The sequence below is a fragment of the Chelonoidis abingdonii genome, chromosome 6 (assembly GCF_003597395.2).
Source record: "Chelonoidis abingdonii isolate Lonesome George chromosome 6, CheloAbing_2.0, whole genome shotgun sequence".
In the NCBI taxonomy this organism is placed as follows: domain Eukaryota; kingdom Metazoa; phylum Chordata; order Testudines; family Testudinidae; genus Chelonoidis; species Chelonoidis abingdonii.
In genome coordinates, this window is record NC_133774.1 from 38,954,986 (window position 1) to 38,972,058 (window position 17,073).

At 38.2% G+C, this 17,073-nt stretch overlaps 1 protein-coding gene across 3 annotated transcripts in view; it reads right to left on the bottom strand.

Moving 5' to 3' along the window:
* Positions 1-17,073, bottom strand: part of PDE4D (phosphodiesterase 4D) — a 654,671-nt gene that overhangs the window by 280,306 nt on the left and 357,292 nt on the right. Inside the window, exon 1 of one of the 3 annotated variants that reach the window (XM_032796951.1) lies at positions 9,895-9,974. The exons of the other annotated variants lie outside the window; for them this stretch is intronic. Within the exon in view, the coding sequence (XP_032652842.1) occupies positions 9,895-9,959 (65 nt within the window). The 5' untranslated portion in view covers positions 9,960-9,974. Of the gene's footprint in view, positions 1-9,894; positions 9,975-17,073 lie in introns of those variants that run through there. 3 annotated transcript variants of the gene reach the window in all.

The following is a 17,073-nucleotide window of genomic DNA, read 5'->3' on the forward strand; positions in this document are numbered from 1 at the left end:
AATGTGGCAAGTTTTCCAATAATGCATGCTTATATTTGTGTTGCTAAGAGCAGATCAGGCACAGGGGCACCAGTTTAATAATCTCGCCTAGGGCACCATAAAACCTAAGGACGGCCCCGGGTAAGGGTCTGTCTCTTGCTTCCCTGCTTGGAGAGCGATCCTCCCTGCTCTGAGCTTCCTTTCCTGCTCTTACTCTCCTTTGACTCAGAGCCCTGTGGGAGCCCTTTTGCTCCACACAGTCTCTTCCCCCTAGCAGGGCTCTATCAGCACTTACACCTGGCTCCTTTTATAGAGGAATCACCCGACTCCCCCAAGTGGGGCTCGTTCTGTAATCAAGGTTGGCTTAGCCCCAGGCTCTCCAGCCCAAGGACAAAGGGCCCTATTACACAAAAGTAAAAATATTTAAATAAATGCATGTTAAATAAATAACAGAAAGCCAAAAAGAGGGTTCTTTATACCATAAACAGCTGCTGACACCACTTAGAAAGATTTGAAAACAGTTTATTTAAATCTGTGTGCATGTGAGAGAGAGCATGAGATTCTTTCAGTATTGTCAAGCACAAAGATTCAGAAATCATGAGACTGGCTCCCAAAATCATGAAGTTGTCTTAAAAATAGTAAGATTTTAAAAAAATAACTGTTGTGTTCTGTTTATTTGTCATCTGATTTTTTAATCTTTCGACCTCACATTTTCAAATTTTTTGGGGGGGTACCTATGAGGGCTAGAAACTTACTTTACATGAGACTCTGTTTTCTTTTTCTCTTTAATTAATTAACTTCAGGACTTGGACTATAAGAAAAATGCAAATATTGCAAGATTTAGCAATACTGTGTGCTTCCCCACTTTCATCCTTCACTACTAAGAACACTTGCTTGTTTACGGAACTATATATGTTTCTTAAGATTTCCAGCCACTTCTATAACTTATTCTTCAACAGAACTAAACTCATTCCGAGGTCAGAATATTTACCACACCAAATGGTGCTGGTTTCACACACCAATCAAAATGATGTTGTTAAACAGCAATTAGGACAGTAATACACTTTTAAATCCACAGGGCTAAGTAGCTTTCACCCAAGAGTGTTAAAATAATTGGCTGAAGCGCTCTTTGAACAATTACTGTCAATATTTAACAAATTTTGAAATACCAGGAAAATTCCAAAGGATGAGAGGAGGGGAATGTTATGCCAATATTTACAAAGGACTAATAGGATGTCCCAGGAACTGATAGGCTGGTTAGTCTGCCATCAGTCCTGGGCAAAATGATGGAAAGGTTGATATAAGATGCAGTCAGTAAGGAATCTAGAGATAGTAGCATAATTAATGCCAATCGACATGGTTTTATGGTTGAAGGTCTTGTCAAACAAACTTGATAATGGTTTTTAATAAGATCACAAGTTTGTTTGATAAATATAACTCTGTTGACATAATATACTTAGACTTTTGTAAGGCATCTGACTTAGGAGTATTTTGTTACCACAATGAGACTATGCAAAATCAGTGTAGGTTATATTACACATATTAAAAAATGGTTATCTGATATATCTAAGAATTAATTATAAACGAGGGATCAATCATCATCCAACAGAAGGGTTTCTATGGGATCCTACATGAATCTGTCCTTGGCCCAATGCTATTCAATATTTTTATCACTGATCTGGAAGAAATTATAAAATAATTGATGGTAACATTTACAGATTTCACAGAAATTGGTTGAGTGGTAAATAATGATGAGGACAGTAGTAGTAAAGTTGATATTTTTAGTTAAATACATTTTTCTTACCATAGTGATATTGTGCAATATAGAGAAACTGTTAAACGCTTACTGTTTCCAGACCATTTTTACATTAATGAAAAATATATATATCGGCTTACAAGGCAGGTGTGGGGGGTGTGAGTTGGACCCATTTTGGGCATCACCAAAAATTATACAAACCTGGCATCCGTGGGCTCATTTGAACACGAGTTTTAACACAGCTAAATGCCAGGTTTTATATCTAGGAACAGAGAATGTAGACCACACTTATAAGATGAGGGACTGCATCCTAGAAAGCAGTGACTCTGAAAAGGAGTCAGGAGTCACTGTAAATAACCAATTGAACCGGAGCTCTCAGTGCAATGCTTTAGCTAGGAGAGAAAATAGATATATATAAACTGGGAAATATCAAGTAGGAATAGGGAGGTAGAATTGCCTCTACATACAGTATTAGTGATATCATTACTAGTGTAGACAACTAGAGGCTTGGGGAACTTTAGCCTTCCCCCAAACTGTAGGGATTGCATTAATAAAGGAAACACTGAGTTTGGAACATGAGTTAATTTATCCCACTTTATTGAGAGTGGACAAATTTAATCATGATCCAAAACTACTCATTAATGTGATATTCAACAACTTTTTTTTGTCTATAGGCCCCCCCCCCCCAAATAAAAAAGTTGTCTACATCCCTGTACTGTATCCAGTTCTAGTATCCACACTTAAAAAAAAAACATACTGAAAAATTGGAAAGCATTCAGAAAATAGCTCCAAGAACGATTCCAGGTCTGGAACATATGCCTTATAGGGAAAGACAAAACAGCTCAATTTATTTAGTTTATCCAAGAGAAGGTTAAAAGCTGACTTAATCATGGTATACAAGTATCTACACACAGGGAAGAAATGACCGATAGTAGATGGCTCTTTAATCTAGTACAAAAAGCCATAAATAGATACAGTTGTTAGAAGCTGAAGTTGGACAAATTCAGATTAGAAATAAGGCACACATTTTTAATGGAGAAGGTAATTAACCACTGGAACAAATTACATAGGGATGTCATGAATTTTCCATAACCTTTAAATCTTTAAATCAAGACAGGATATCTTCTTAAAAGACATGTTATATATTAACCAGAAGTTATGTGCTTAATCCAGAAATTAATGGGTGAGATTACTTGGTCTGTGTTATGCAGAAGGTCAGACTAAATGATCATAATGGCTCATTCTGGCCTTAAAATACATGGATCTATGTCAGGCTGGAAATAAACTGCTGATAGATTTTTATGAACTAAAGAGTTTTCATGCAAAAGGCCTCATAAGTAATATAAAAGCAAGATGAAATAAAAAAATATATATATGTAAGCAGAATTCAATTTAAATATGTTTTTATGATATCCTCCATGAATCGATTAGGACTTTAAAGTATTATAAAAAAGGTGGTCTCCTACAAATGTGGTACTTTATGCTCAGTCATTTACATTATGGTATCAATGGAGGATACATACCCTCATTCAGCTTTTCACATAGAACAATAAAGAAGTTATTAACTTCTATCTGACAACACAAGAGATAGGAACAATTTTCAAAACTGGGAAATACGCAATGATATAAAAATGAAGTTAGAAATTATTAGAGTACATGCAAACAAACTTGTACACTACATTGACATATATTGATATCAAGCACATGAGCTGCCAATACATTGAAAGGAATGAGCTGTTAATAAGACAAATTATATCAAAGCCATTCTCCCCTGATGTGCACATACTGTATTTGTAAATAGTTTTCTCTTATGTTAGTTATTTAGTCATTTATAAGCTAATATAATTCACTTTAAAGTGACATTTGTACAAGAAACTACTCCTATCAGGCAACCTCCCTAAAATACTGCTCCAAAGTATCCCCAATATACTAAATAAATTTCTGATCCTAATGGACATTTTTTGTTGATGCCTTGCATAGTGCTTTAAAGTCCAGCTTCACTATACTTTTATAACACACTATTATTTTTTAGCATTCTAAGGTGTGCTAGGTGCTTCTAAGGGTATGTCTGCACTGTAATCAGAAGTGTGATTGTAGCATGTGTAGACATACAAGAGCTAGCTTTAATCTAGCTAGTGCAAGTACCAACTGTAGTGAAGCCATGGACTCAGTGCGGGCTAGCCACCTGAGTAAATAATCAGGGTCCCAGGCAGGCTTGCACAGCGTGCAGTGAATCCCATGCTACCACAACTTCATTGCTATTGGTACTTACACTAGCTATATTTAAGTTAGTTTGAGTATGTCTACATATGCTGCAATTACACCTCCGATTGCAGAGACATACCCTAGGAAGACACTGAAAGACAAGGTCCCTGCCCAAAGAACTTACAATCTAAATTTACAATGAACGAGAAAGAATTTGCATACTTCAAAGTACACTTAGTGCCATTGTAGAGAGACCTGGAGAACTGAAAAGAAAAACCCAGTCTGCATGGATGGCAGTGAAAAAGGTAACAGGAATACTGAGGCATCAGCAATTAAGGAACAAACCCAAAGGAGAAGTGTATGCTGCATGTGTTTGTCACTGCCCATTCTATGATTTGGAAATGGTGGTGCTTATGGAGATAGAAGAAAAGAAGATACACGTACATATATCATACAAGAACATCTGGATGACCTTGTAAACGGGATTAATAGAAATGGGATGAAACTTAATAGTGCAAAGTATTTAATATTTAAATTTAATAGCGCAAAGTTGTGGGCAGCTCCAACCCTGTGTAAAAGTTAACATGAATTGAGAAGTGAAGTGACAATAAATGAAGATGATAAACAGTAGGGAGTGGATGCGGGGGTTAGGAAATATGGGAGTAGCAGTAATACAATTATGTGGTTATTCAGGCTTGGTCTACACTACAGACAGAACTATATAATTATGTCACTCGGGGTGTGGAAGATCATAGTTACACTGACCTATCCCCCCACCCTGTGTAGACAGCACTATTTGACAGAAGAGCTTCTTCCATCAACACAGCTTCTGCCTCTCGGGAAGGTGGAGTACCTACACCAATGGGAGAAGTTTTCCTGTTGGCATAGGTGGCATCTTCACTAAACACTACAGTGGCGCAGCTGCACTGCTGCAGCGCTGAATGTGTAGACAAGCCCTCAATTTAAGGCATTTGAACATCTTTGGTGGTTTTTAAGTGTAGAAAAATGAAACAGATCAAGTTAAAAATTGTGAAAATAATTATCTCATTGCAGGTATCATAGAAGTAAGTTTTCACAAGAGACTTAAATGAGACGAGAGGAGAGCATCAGACATCTGTCAAGCAGAATATTCCAAAGGTCTTTACAGAAAGAAGATGAAAAGTAAGATTTAATTGCAAGTGGTAACAGCTCAATGGGAGGAAGTAATAAAAGTTTTGGCTAGGAGGGGCAGTATGAGTAACCCATAATTGTGGAAAGTGCTCAGAGACGAGGCAATGACTGCTGGAGTAGAATAAGCAGGAAAATGAGTAAGTAGATATGAAGTCAGGGAAATAAGGGGACAAAGAAATACTTGGAAGTCTCGAATGGCAATGCGGGAATGCCTTGGTGATGCCGTATGCTTAGCAATAGTTAAGAAGCAATGAAGAGTCCTGTGGCATCTTATAGTCTATAAGGTTCCATGGGACCCTTGTTGCTTTTTACAGATCCAGACTAACACAGCTACCCCTCTAATAGTTAAGAAGTCTTTGTAGTGCTACAGTTTGGCACATTCCTTGGAACAGTTTTTTATAAGTATTTTTTTGGAACTGAATTTACAAAAGATCTTACAAAGCAAAAACATTTCAAATATTGTTATTACAATATATAAGCAGATAGTGAGAGATGAAGACATTCATCTTTATGACATCACCAGTCACAACACACAAAAGTGTGCAGGAATCCAACTGTAAATTGTGCTGTATGTTCCAGCTTATAAACACCCCAGTGCACACCATTACATACGTAAGTTTGAACTACAAGGCTATAGAACCACTAAGAAGTTCTGATGGAATCAGAGTAACCACGAGAGCAGAGGATGAGTAGTTTGTTATGTCATCAAAACTCTGAGATGTTTGTATAGGGACATTCATAGTTTTCCTGTGTAGCCTGTGTATTACAAACACTCTCAGAACAAAACCTTTGTTGCCTCCTCAACAGTGGCTGAGTTATGTTTATGATAATGGAGGTTTTTCTTGTATCTTAGCTAAGTTTTATTGCTTTAAAAAGTTGGTGATTTTTAAAAGTTTAGCCTTAACTTGTATTTTTCCTGGTTTTCTAATGTTTGGGTATTTTGAACAACATTGTTCTCTTCTTTTTCTCCTTTAAATTATTGATACTTTCTCAACAAACTTCAGCCTATACAAACTTTTTTTCTGACATTTTTCTAATTTTTAAAGTTCTGAAGGAAACGTCTTCATACTTCTAAATAGGAAGCTATTTATTCTCCATCATTAAATTACATTATATCGTGAGTGTGCTATTTAGTATATGTTGGCTTTATATTTGGAAGAACTATACCAGTTTCCTCAAAACTATCGCTGAAGTCTTAACAAAACTTCAGTCCAGCTGATTCAGTGACAGGTGTGATGGGAGGGATAATTCTGTATATCTGTGCATGGAGTGGCTGTGAGGATAAATTTGTGTGTGAAGTCCAGCTTGTGTTTGTAGGGAAAAATTGGAAGTAGTCTGTTGTGGGCTGTGGGAGAACTGTGGTTTCGTGTTTGCACTTGCTGGGGAAAGAAGGTTCTGTGTGTTTGAACAGGTTGAAGTGAAGTGCTTAGGAGGATTGCGTTTCTATGTATGCTGGAGAAACAGCTGTACCAGAATACTGAAACAGCTTCTGAGATGTATTAGAACCTTGGCCCAATTATCACTGTCATGAAGAATTTCCTGAATGTTGTCAGATCATGAAGAAGTTCCAAAATCTGATCAAATGACTAGTGATTAACTTGAAAACTAACATTTAACATCTAGCCCTATTTGCTAGATCTCATCAAGTATTCATAGATTCCAAGGCCAGAAGGAACCATTGGGATCATCCAGTCTGACCTCCTGTATAACACAGGCCACAGAACTTCCCCAAAACAATTCCTAGAGCAGATATTTTAGAAAAAAACATCCCATCTTGAAATGATCCATGATGGAGAATTAATCACAACTCTTGGTAAATTGTTCCAATGGTTGGCTACTCTCACCATTCAAAACTTAGATCTTATTTCCAGTCTGAATTTGTCTAGCTTCAGCTTCCAGCCATTGGATCACATTAAGAGCTTCCTATTAAATGTTTGTTCCCCATGTAGATATTTATAGACTGTAATCAAGTTACCCCTTAACTTTCTCTAAATAAAACAAAGTTGAAGATTTTAGACCAACTGGTTTTTAGATAGGATTTGACTAGAAGCTAGAAAAAAAATCATGTATTTTAAACCACATGTATTTCATCGTTTCCATCTCAATGTTAATTGATTCACGTTCAATTTATTTTTTAAAGTTTTCCCTGGCCTAACACAGTACATACGAACTTTCAAGCCCAGTGGGCATTTGAGGGATTTAGAATATAGGGTGGAGAAAAGGGAGACTCGAGTGTAAAAATGGGCCTCACAACAGAAATCAGTGCAATTTTATAACTGTGGAGAGACTGTTATCTCTTCACATCTCCTCATAAAGAAATAGGATTTAAAAAAAATCCAACAACCACCCCCCCCCCACGTCTTTACAATATATTCTAATACTAAATGTGCCTTTCTGAATGATTGGTATGTTTTGAGTAGAAGCTATATTACAACACAAAGCTTTACAGTTTGATTTCAATAACAGCTTTTTGTTGGGTGCTAGTTTAGCTACAGTTGAAGTAACACAAGCATGGGCTTGGTTCAACTTTCAAACCACTAGAGACCAGGGCACAAGCCCCACAGATCCAGACTTCCAAGGAGTCCCATGCCAGCCACTTCTTCTGCATAAAGGATGATTCTAAATTGCCAGGAAATGGATGGATCTCAGTGCACATTAATTCAACATTCAAAATTAGCAGGAAATATATTCTGTCCCACCAGATCAGTACATTAGTTAATATGTGCTACAGTGACAGAGGGCCACACAATGAGAAAAAAAGATAGATTAGATAGACAGATCATCAAGCTGTCATGTCAAAGACCTTATAGGGTGCGCACACATCAGCATGAAAGATATTTTAGTGAGAAAGAAAAGCAGTATGAAGGGAAGAATGAGGGGGGATTTGATAGCTGCTTTCAACTACCTGAAAAGGGGTTCCAAAGAGGATGGATCTAGACTATTCTCAGTGGTACCCGATGACAGAACAAGGAATAATGGTTTCAAGTTGCAGTGTGGGAGGTTTAGGCTGGATATTAGGAAAAACTTTTTCACTCAGAGCGGTGAAGCACTAGAATGGGTTACCTAGGGAGGTGGTGGAATCTCCTTCCTCAGAGGTTTTTAAGGTCAGCCTTGACAAAGCCCTGGCTGGGATGATTTAGTTGGGAATTGGTCCTGCTTTGAGCAGGGGGTTGGACTAGATGACCTCCTGAGGTCCCTCCAACCATGATATTCTATGATTCTATGAAATGGTATTTTTGAATAACCTCTCCACTTCTAAGTAAAATATTTAGTGTAGTTGCATATTGTTTTCTTATATATAAACTAAGACATTCATATACAGTCTCACTGATTCAGAGGCTATATACTGAGATATATTATATTTTTTTTAGCTCAGTTGAGGCCTCTAGGACATTATTCCTTCATCATTTTGCACAATTTTGTACAAAACACAGATCTATCTACAGATCACTGCAATTTTTATTTTTATTACACTTAAAACAAAAATAAAAAAAAATACCTGGGGCTACATCTTGCAGTCCCTATTCAGGCAAAATTATCCCTGACATCAGTGAGGGTTTTGTTTGAGAAAGCTCTGAGGATTGCATAATCTGGTCAATAGTTTGAGATTGTTAACACTATTCCATTTTATATCGTTTTAATACAAGATAGCTAGAAAAAATTTGTTAGCACTTATTATCACTTTCACCTGTACTGTATGGATTGGAGTGATTCAATCAAAAAGCTTGTAGAGTTATGGCAAAAACAAAAAACTTTTATAAGCTAAAGATCAATTATGTTAACTTGACAGGTTTGACAACTAAATATGTATCTAATTAGTATCACATATCTCAGTGAAAGCACTTAGGAAATAACACTGCTTAATTCTAAGCAATAATAAAAATATTGTAGAATTTTACTTTAATGGTCCAAAACACCATAGTTTACTTAGTGTCAGTGCAGGATTCTGAACCATTACTCTAAAATACTGCAGGGTTTTTATATCCATAATAAAGTATGACATAGGAAGGAGAGTTAGAAAAAGGTAGGGAATTCACTAACAAGCTAAATTTGTGTATTTGTATAGCTACTAGAAATTTTGCCCTTCCTGTGTTAATCAAGCTCCACAAAGTTCACTCAGTTTAGTGATGAGAATAATTAAACTACAGTGGATACAACCTTGACCATTACCAGATGATAAATTTAACTAGAAAACAAAACACACTGTATTGACTGCTAATATAGTCAACTTTCACTTTTCTGAGTGGAGAAAAAATGCATAATCCATAATGCAGCGCAGAATCTTACTTTATGTCACTTTAGCTGCTGTCTGTCTTTTCTGTGGACGGTCATCCATGAGCAATCAGTATTTTAGTGCAACAAAAACCATGAACTGTGTATACATATCCAAAAATAGCCAGTGAAAACTACCATTTTAATTTTACCTATGAGACTACAAATCTGCAAGTTTGATTTCAGCAACTAAAGTTATAATTCAGATCAAGTGTCACATATTAGTGTCTCAAGTGAATTAAAATTATTATTAAATGTGACTAATTAATAATCTATATTCCTTGTTCAATAAGAAGGAACACAATGTTGTATAAGAAGTAGCACACTAATTTTGTTTTTTGCTATAAACTATTCAATTAAACTTAACAGCTGAGCATTTCTAGTACCCATGCAAAATCTGTCAAAACAGCATTAAATACAGCCACTTTTTCAGTATGTTTGTGTGAGAGAATGAGGGTGCAGGGTGAGATCATCAGGAAAAAAAAACCAACAAAAAACCCAAAACACATTACCAAATTGTATCTGCAGTCCTTAAGGAGCTGGTAGATCGAGATCTTGGCTTCATAATAATGCTCATTTTGAAAAATTCCCCAAGTATTTTTAGCAGTGAAACTTCAGTTGCCCTTATAAAGCTCACACTCCATGTATTCCATTTCAAAGTGAGATTTGTGTAAAACAAAAAAAAAGCCCTCTGAAATCCTCCTCCCGTAATAATCCAAGCTCCAAAGGAGGAGTTGCAATTCACAGGAACTCTTTCCTTTTTCACACTGAATTTACTCCAGCACTAGCCTGTTCAGAAGTGACAGTGCTTGTCTCTTCTGTCTCCTATTGCCTACAGAGGAACAGTATTTTGAATCTATTCTCCATCTAGGTCACATGGGAACCAAGGCAGATGAAAAAGACTCTTGAGCTCTTTCTCACAGTCCTATAACAACATGTTTAAAGGTCAATCACATAAAAAATTAGTGATCGTAAAAGGAAAAAATGAATGTAAGATATTGTCACTCCAGTGAGTTTCCAGGGAAGTTCCTGTTTCAGAAGTGCTAGATGAGTTCATCCCAGTGGAGTAAAGCAAAAGGAAGAAAGCTTTCTGCACCTCAGGTTCACCAGAAGTCTTATCAGTGAATATAATTCTTCCCCTCCCCTTCCCCTATATCCTCTGCCTCTCCTAGATTTGTGAATGAGAAGCATTATTAACCTCACAAAGCAGAACATATTCTTTGAGGGACAAGTGACCTCTGTGTGAAAACAATCCAGGAAAATTAAAAATAAAATTCCTCATTGATTGTTAAAATTTCTCTCTCACACACACATGCACATACACACTGCTATAAATCACTCAAGAACAAAAATGGCTTATATCAAGTGCCATATTATGAAGTCCTTTTTACTATAATGCAGAGGGCTGCTTGTCCTGCTACAGTAAAGACTAACAGCATCTCCATTTCAAACAGCTAAGCTTTTTATTTTTAACTTCCAACCAAAAGCTTAGCATAAAAGCTTCCAGCCCAAGAGGGAATTTCTTTTTGGTAATCTTAATTTAAATTGGTTTGGCAGTTTCACAGTTAGTGGAAGCAAAAAAAGTACATTTTGTCTGCTTACAGTTTTAAAACATTTTTCTTTATTTAAAAAAGAACAGAATTATGTTTGTGTGATTTAAATGAAGTTTTGCAAGTGTACTGTAAACCGATCTGCAGTGGAATTTCTTTTTAAATTGAAAGAGCCAAGTTATTACTCGACAAGTGGTTACATGCATTGTAACAATTCCTTTGAACAATGTTTTCAAGGACAGAGAGCATACTATTTTGATGATAGAACAGCCATGTGAATATCTGAGAATAAACAAGTATTTTATTAGTAAACTTTAGTGAAATTTGAATATATTCAGGAATGACCCACCTACTTCTATAAGCCACATGGATGGTGGAAACAATGTGCTACATAGTTTATTCAAAATATGTAATAAAATTCATCAGGTGAAATATTCAACTGTCGCTCCAAGACAGTATGTGATGTTCTGTTGATACCAATGAATCTTTGCATATTACTATTGTCACAGGTCCATAATGTGCATTGTAGAGTACAGAGCATTGTCAGGAAAGATCCTGACTGCCCAGCAGGCTTGTACTAGTTATCTGCATATAAATTGTTCCCTAACAGCAGAAAGAATTTTAATGAGAGTTCATGCCAAGCATTCTGTTCTTCATGCTTTCAGGGCTCTATCTTTCAAATCACACTTACTGGAAGATATAGGAGCTAAAAGAGTCCATGGAATCATGTAAGATAGTTCCAAAGAGCAGAGGACCAGCAAAGATTTTGCTGATAAATATAGCTTAAAATGAGAAGGGTCCTGCATCCACAGACCTTTAATAATAGCTGGATCTGCCACTGCACACACCACACTTCTTTGATAGTGTATCTAGATGCGCCAGGGCTTGCTGAACCTTGCTCCAGCTTGAATGAAAGTGGGATGGATTCAAATAAAGACAGAATGGGTGTGAAATGGGAATGCTGGACTGTTATGTAACATCTAGATGTTTTTAATTTTTATATTTTACTTAACCTGGTTATGTACCTTATTATTAAACTTAAGTGCCAACACCCTCCCACACCCCACTTAAATAACAAATCAGTCAGAAACTTACAAAGATTATCAAAACATGCACTAGCAGGGCTTTGGACTAAATGGCTTCAAAATACCATACCTGAATGACATTCAAGCCATAAAAATATCACCGTGTCAAACAACAGAGATCGCAGGATGGTTAGATCTCAAAGTAATATCAATGAAAATGCTGCTTCTGCCTATGAGGTTTTGACGAACTGGGCCTGTTCTTACTGTGCTCTGTGAATGCTGAGTGGAGGGTGTTGGCCTGGGAGGATGATCTGCACTGGGGGATGGGAGACTGGCTGGAGAGAAAATACCTAAGCATGTAACATGAGAACCCAGGAAGGAGTTAGAGGCCAGGTGACACCTCTGCCCCGGGAAGCTGAACAAAGGCTGGAGAGTGTGAGGGTTTTTTTTCAGGAGCTGACTGGGCAATGGAGGGAAGCACAGACAGGGCTCTGACCGCCCCACCCTGCAAGGGGGCTGTGATGCTCCTGGGACCCCAAGATGGATCTAACTGGGGAGGATCCTGTTGTCTGTGCCTGCAAAACCTGTTTTGGACTGTGTTCCTGTCATCCAAATAAACCTTCTGCTTTACTGGTTGGCTGAGAGTCATGGTGAATCGCAGGAAGCCGGGGGTACAGGGCCCTGACTCCCCCGCACTCCGTGAAAGAGGTACCTCCAGTTCAACTGTATTTAACAGGCACCCACAGGCAGAACACTGTAGTGCAACTGCATCCCAGTAAGTCAAATGATCAAGACCATGCCTCAGGCACCATTCTAGTCCAGCAGAGATCTGGCCCTCCAGTAATAGAGGAAGTATGGTGGGAGGAGTCTGAAGCCCTCCAGGGAATGCTGTTATCTCTGTTGTATTCAGAGGTTGCCCAAGGACAAGTTAAAGAAAACGTGTGGAGGCTGAGGGAGGTGAAGTGCAGAGAGCAAAGCTAAACTATGGGAAGAACACAATTTTTTAGCTAGGGGTTTGGAAACCTTGCAAGCCTGATGATCTTTTCTGTATGCAAGAGAAGACCAGTGACTGCAAAGCAATATCTGGATCTTCTCAGTTCAGTGAGTGAACAAAGATTTTTGCTTTTTATACTCATTATTCTACAGACAGTATTTTCAAAAATGTATCAGAAAGACAAAGTATTCTAAGTTTTTGAGCAAACATTTTAAACAGTTAGACATAGCTTGGAAGAGACACCAGTTTCATATAAGGCCTGACCTTGTTTGCATTAATGTCAATGGCAGTTTTGATCACTGACTTGAATAATAGCAGGGGCAGGTCCTCATGCTGCACTGTGGTGACAAACATGACAGCCTACAGACAGCACAACCATTGCAGGAACATAAAACAAACACATTTTAATGTACCACCAAGTAATCACTCATCATGACCAAGTGAAATGAATGGGACTTTTCATGGATATAAAAGATTGCATTAGCAGATCCCATTGCAGGATCATGGCCTACGAAAGAAAGAAATGTGTATTAACTCATTGCAAAACAGTTTTTTCCCCCACTGATATATTTTGTTATTTAAAATGACGGTTTGTTGCTATATTAAGCCTAATGTGCCAGCACTTATGTTTAGGTGTATTTTAAGTAATTTAAGAAGAGAAGAGTGAATGCAAAGAGGTTTAGAATTTTATATTGTTATTTATGAGTGGGTGTAATATGCTTTACAGATTCATGTTTAATATGTGCACAGACAATCAATTAATTGCTTAGAACAAATGTAACAGTCATATGCAGTAGGTGATTTGTGCATGCAGTATTTTAAACTGGTAAAATTCAGTTTGTGTGTTTTTCCATGTAGTAACAAGAAAAGCAACAATAGCATGTTTTGACTGTATATTCAAACTCCATCAGTACTGAAAGATATGGATGTGATTTCAAACAATAATAAAAAAGATGTGCAAGAAGCAACCGAGAGTACTTTCCTTTCAATAATACATGTTCAAAGTAGTATGTAATTATATGAAAATTCATATGTTCTATGTAATTTTCACGACAAAACTGAAAAAATAATGTAAAGAATGAACAGTGTGGCCAAGGTGATGAGGACTGGAAACCAGTTCTATTATATACTCTGCCACTGATTTGCATTGTGACTGTGGGGAATTCACTCCTCTGAACCTTAGTCTCCTCATTTGTAAAGTGGGGATAATGCTCCTTACCCTCATTTGCAAATCAGTTTTAGATGTATGGATGAAAAGGATTATATAAGCAGTAAGCACATTATTATTACATAGTATTTGCTGAAGTAAATGCTCAATCTTCCTTTTGAAAGATGAACGGAAAGTCATTTTTACTGACAAGATTTGAGTTCTAGGTTGTACACCTCTACCCTGATATAATGCGGTCCTTGGGAGACAAAAAATCTCACCGCATTATAGGTGAGACCGCGTTATATCAAACTTGCTTTCCCCCCCCGCCCCGTTCCTTGTTCCCTGACTGCCCCCTCCAGAAACCCCCTTCCCTAATCACTCCCAGAACCCCACCCCCTACCCAACTCCATCCCCTGACTGATTCGACTCCTATCTACCCCCCCCCACCCGACAGACACTCATTGGCAGCGGCGGGAAGCGGAGCAGCCTGGCCCTAGTCCGCTCCACTCTGCCAGTTCCAAGCCGCGGCGCTCTGCTTCCCACCATCAGTGACTGCGGGGAGGTTGGGGAAAGGACGCGCCCCGTATTCACCTGCTGTGGGAAGCAGAGCTGGCGGAGTGGAGCGGGTTGGGGCTGGGCTGCTCCGCTTCCGCCGCTCCTGATGAGTGCAGGGAGATTCCTTCCCCCAAGCCCTTTCCTCCGAGTGACACGGCTGGGACTGGGGCAAGGGAAGCAGGGCAGGCTGCTCCCAGCCCCCTGCTAATCCCGTGGGCCACACTCGGGCTTCAGGGCCCCCAAAAGTGCCATCCCACAGTTCCTGCCTCCCAGACCGTGGGGGAGGGAGCCCCTGACTGCCCCTGAAACCCTCTGCCCCTTATCGAACCCTGCGGCCCCGGCCTGGCCTAGACCCTTAACATGCTGCTCAGAGCAGCGTGTCAGAGCTTTATCACGTTGTATGCGAACCCGTGTTATATCGGGTTGCATTATATCGGGGTAGAGGTGTATATTATTCCTGCAGTAGCTGATGTCACTAATATTTACTGAAAAAAATGCAGGAATCTGCCACAAACTTGTTTTACTTTAGTGGAGTCTTAGGGATGTTGTCAACTCTATCAGGAGAAATATAGAATTTTGGCAGGTAAGTCAGGTCTTGGCAGGTAAGTAAAGGATGAATGTACTCTTCGATAATTTGTTTTAAATGTATTTGTTTGTAACTGCTAGGCCTATATGCCTATTCTACTACTGGAGAGGGATTCTTAATTTGTTTTACTTATTTATTTTGAAAAGTATTTCACTACATCTTTAAGAAAATATTATTGATCATTCTCCAAAGACACTTGTGCAATTTCCCCCTTCTGCTAGGTCTCTTAGATGCTATTCATGAAACTGGATCTGTACAGGCCGATCCCTGTGTCCCCACAGAGTCCCCCTTCAATGAATGGAGCTTTGTTTGCCTGGATGTCTGGTCCCTCAGGGTAGATCCAGTTGCAGAATCTGGGCTTTGGTTGAATCAAACTCTTAAATCTGTTCTCAGATAACACTGACTGAACTAAGTGGAAATCTGGCCTGAGTAAGGTCAGAGAGCCAAATTTTGACCTCTGTATACAGGCAAAATAAATGGGCTGTGTACTCAGTGAAAGTCAGGGAGTAAGGACTGTACTCCTCCTCCTGGACAGTGGCTCCATATGGTTTCATTCCTTCCCTGCTCCTAACTCCATCCTATGCAGTAGTAGTGACTGAATCATCAAAGATCAGTATTCTTTATTATCTGGAGGAGCTGCGTTCCCATTGCAAAGTGCTTCTGTGCTAGAGAGTCCGCTGTGTGGTGTAAACACAATGATTCTGCTACTTTTGAGGACTTTTACAGGCCATAGGATTTAGGCCTGAGTGAAGGCTGTGACATTAGTCTTTACATTCACCATTCACATTAAAGTCACCTACTTTATTATTTACTTTAGAATGCTTAGGAATATTTATCTATGAATATTTTTATACTGTGCTATTGTTAAATCCCGACTCCTGTTGAATTTTCTTTGTAATTGTATTTGAATATGTCTGTATGGATAAGTTAAAACTTTGGAAAAATAAAATTAAATAAAAATAAAAATGTAAAAAATCATCTGGAGCTTGAAAGGCACTTATTTACAGTACATGTAGCTTAGATGACTCCATAATAGATGTAAATAAACAAAGAAAAGCTTGTTGATGGAATGAATTGCATTTATGCTTTGGTTTTTGGATTAGCTTCCCCTGTGACACATACTTAAGAATTATGAGAAGTTACAGTTTTTGAATTTTTTTTTTTAGTTATTTACTGGGCAAGAATATCCTTTTCCAGCTCTGATAAAACAGCTCCAGTCAAAAAGTGATTTTCTTTTTGTTCAGGTAGAGAAAAATTGCAGCCCTGTCCAACCACCGTGCAATCTGAGGGTATTTTGCTGCCAATCGCTAAAGTGTAGTAGAGCACAGAAGTCCCTACGGCACTTCCGTGTGAAAAAAAAAATCACTTTAGATGATTAGATTTACTGTGCATTCAATCTAATTCCCACATTACTAATTCTTATTTTTAAACCAAACATATATAACCCAACTGGGTATCTGGAGCCTGTAAATTCAGAAATGCTATAAAAAAAACTTCCCCAAGAAAGGGGGAAAAAATCATAGGCAGGAGTTGTAGATCAAGCTGGATCTCAGAGAAGTGATTAAGAAAAAGCAGAAAGCCTACAAGGAGTGGAAGATGGTAGGGATTAGCAAGGAAACCTCCCTTATTAAGGTCAGAACATGTAGGGATAAAGTGAGAAAGGCCAAAAGCCACGTAGAGTTAGACCTTGCAAAGGGAATTAAAACCAATAGTAAAAGGTTCTATAGCCATATAAATAAGAAGAAAACAAAGAAAGAAGAAGTGGGACCGCTAAACACTGAGGATGGAATGGAGGTTAAGGAAAATCTAGGCGTGGTCCAATATCTAAAGC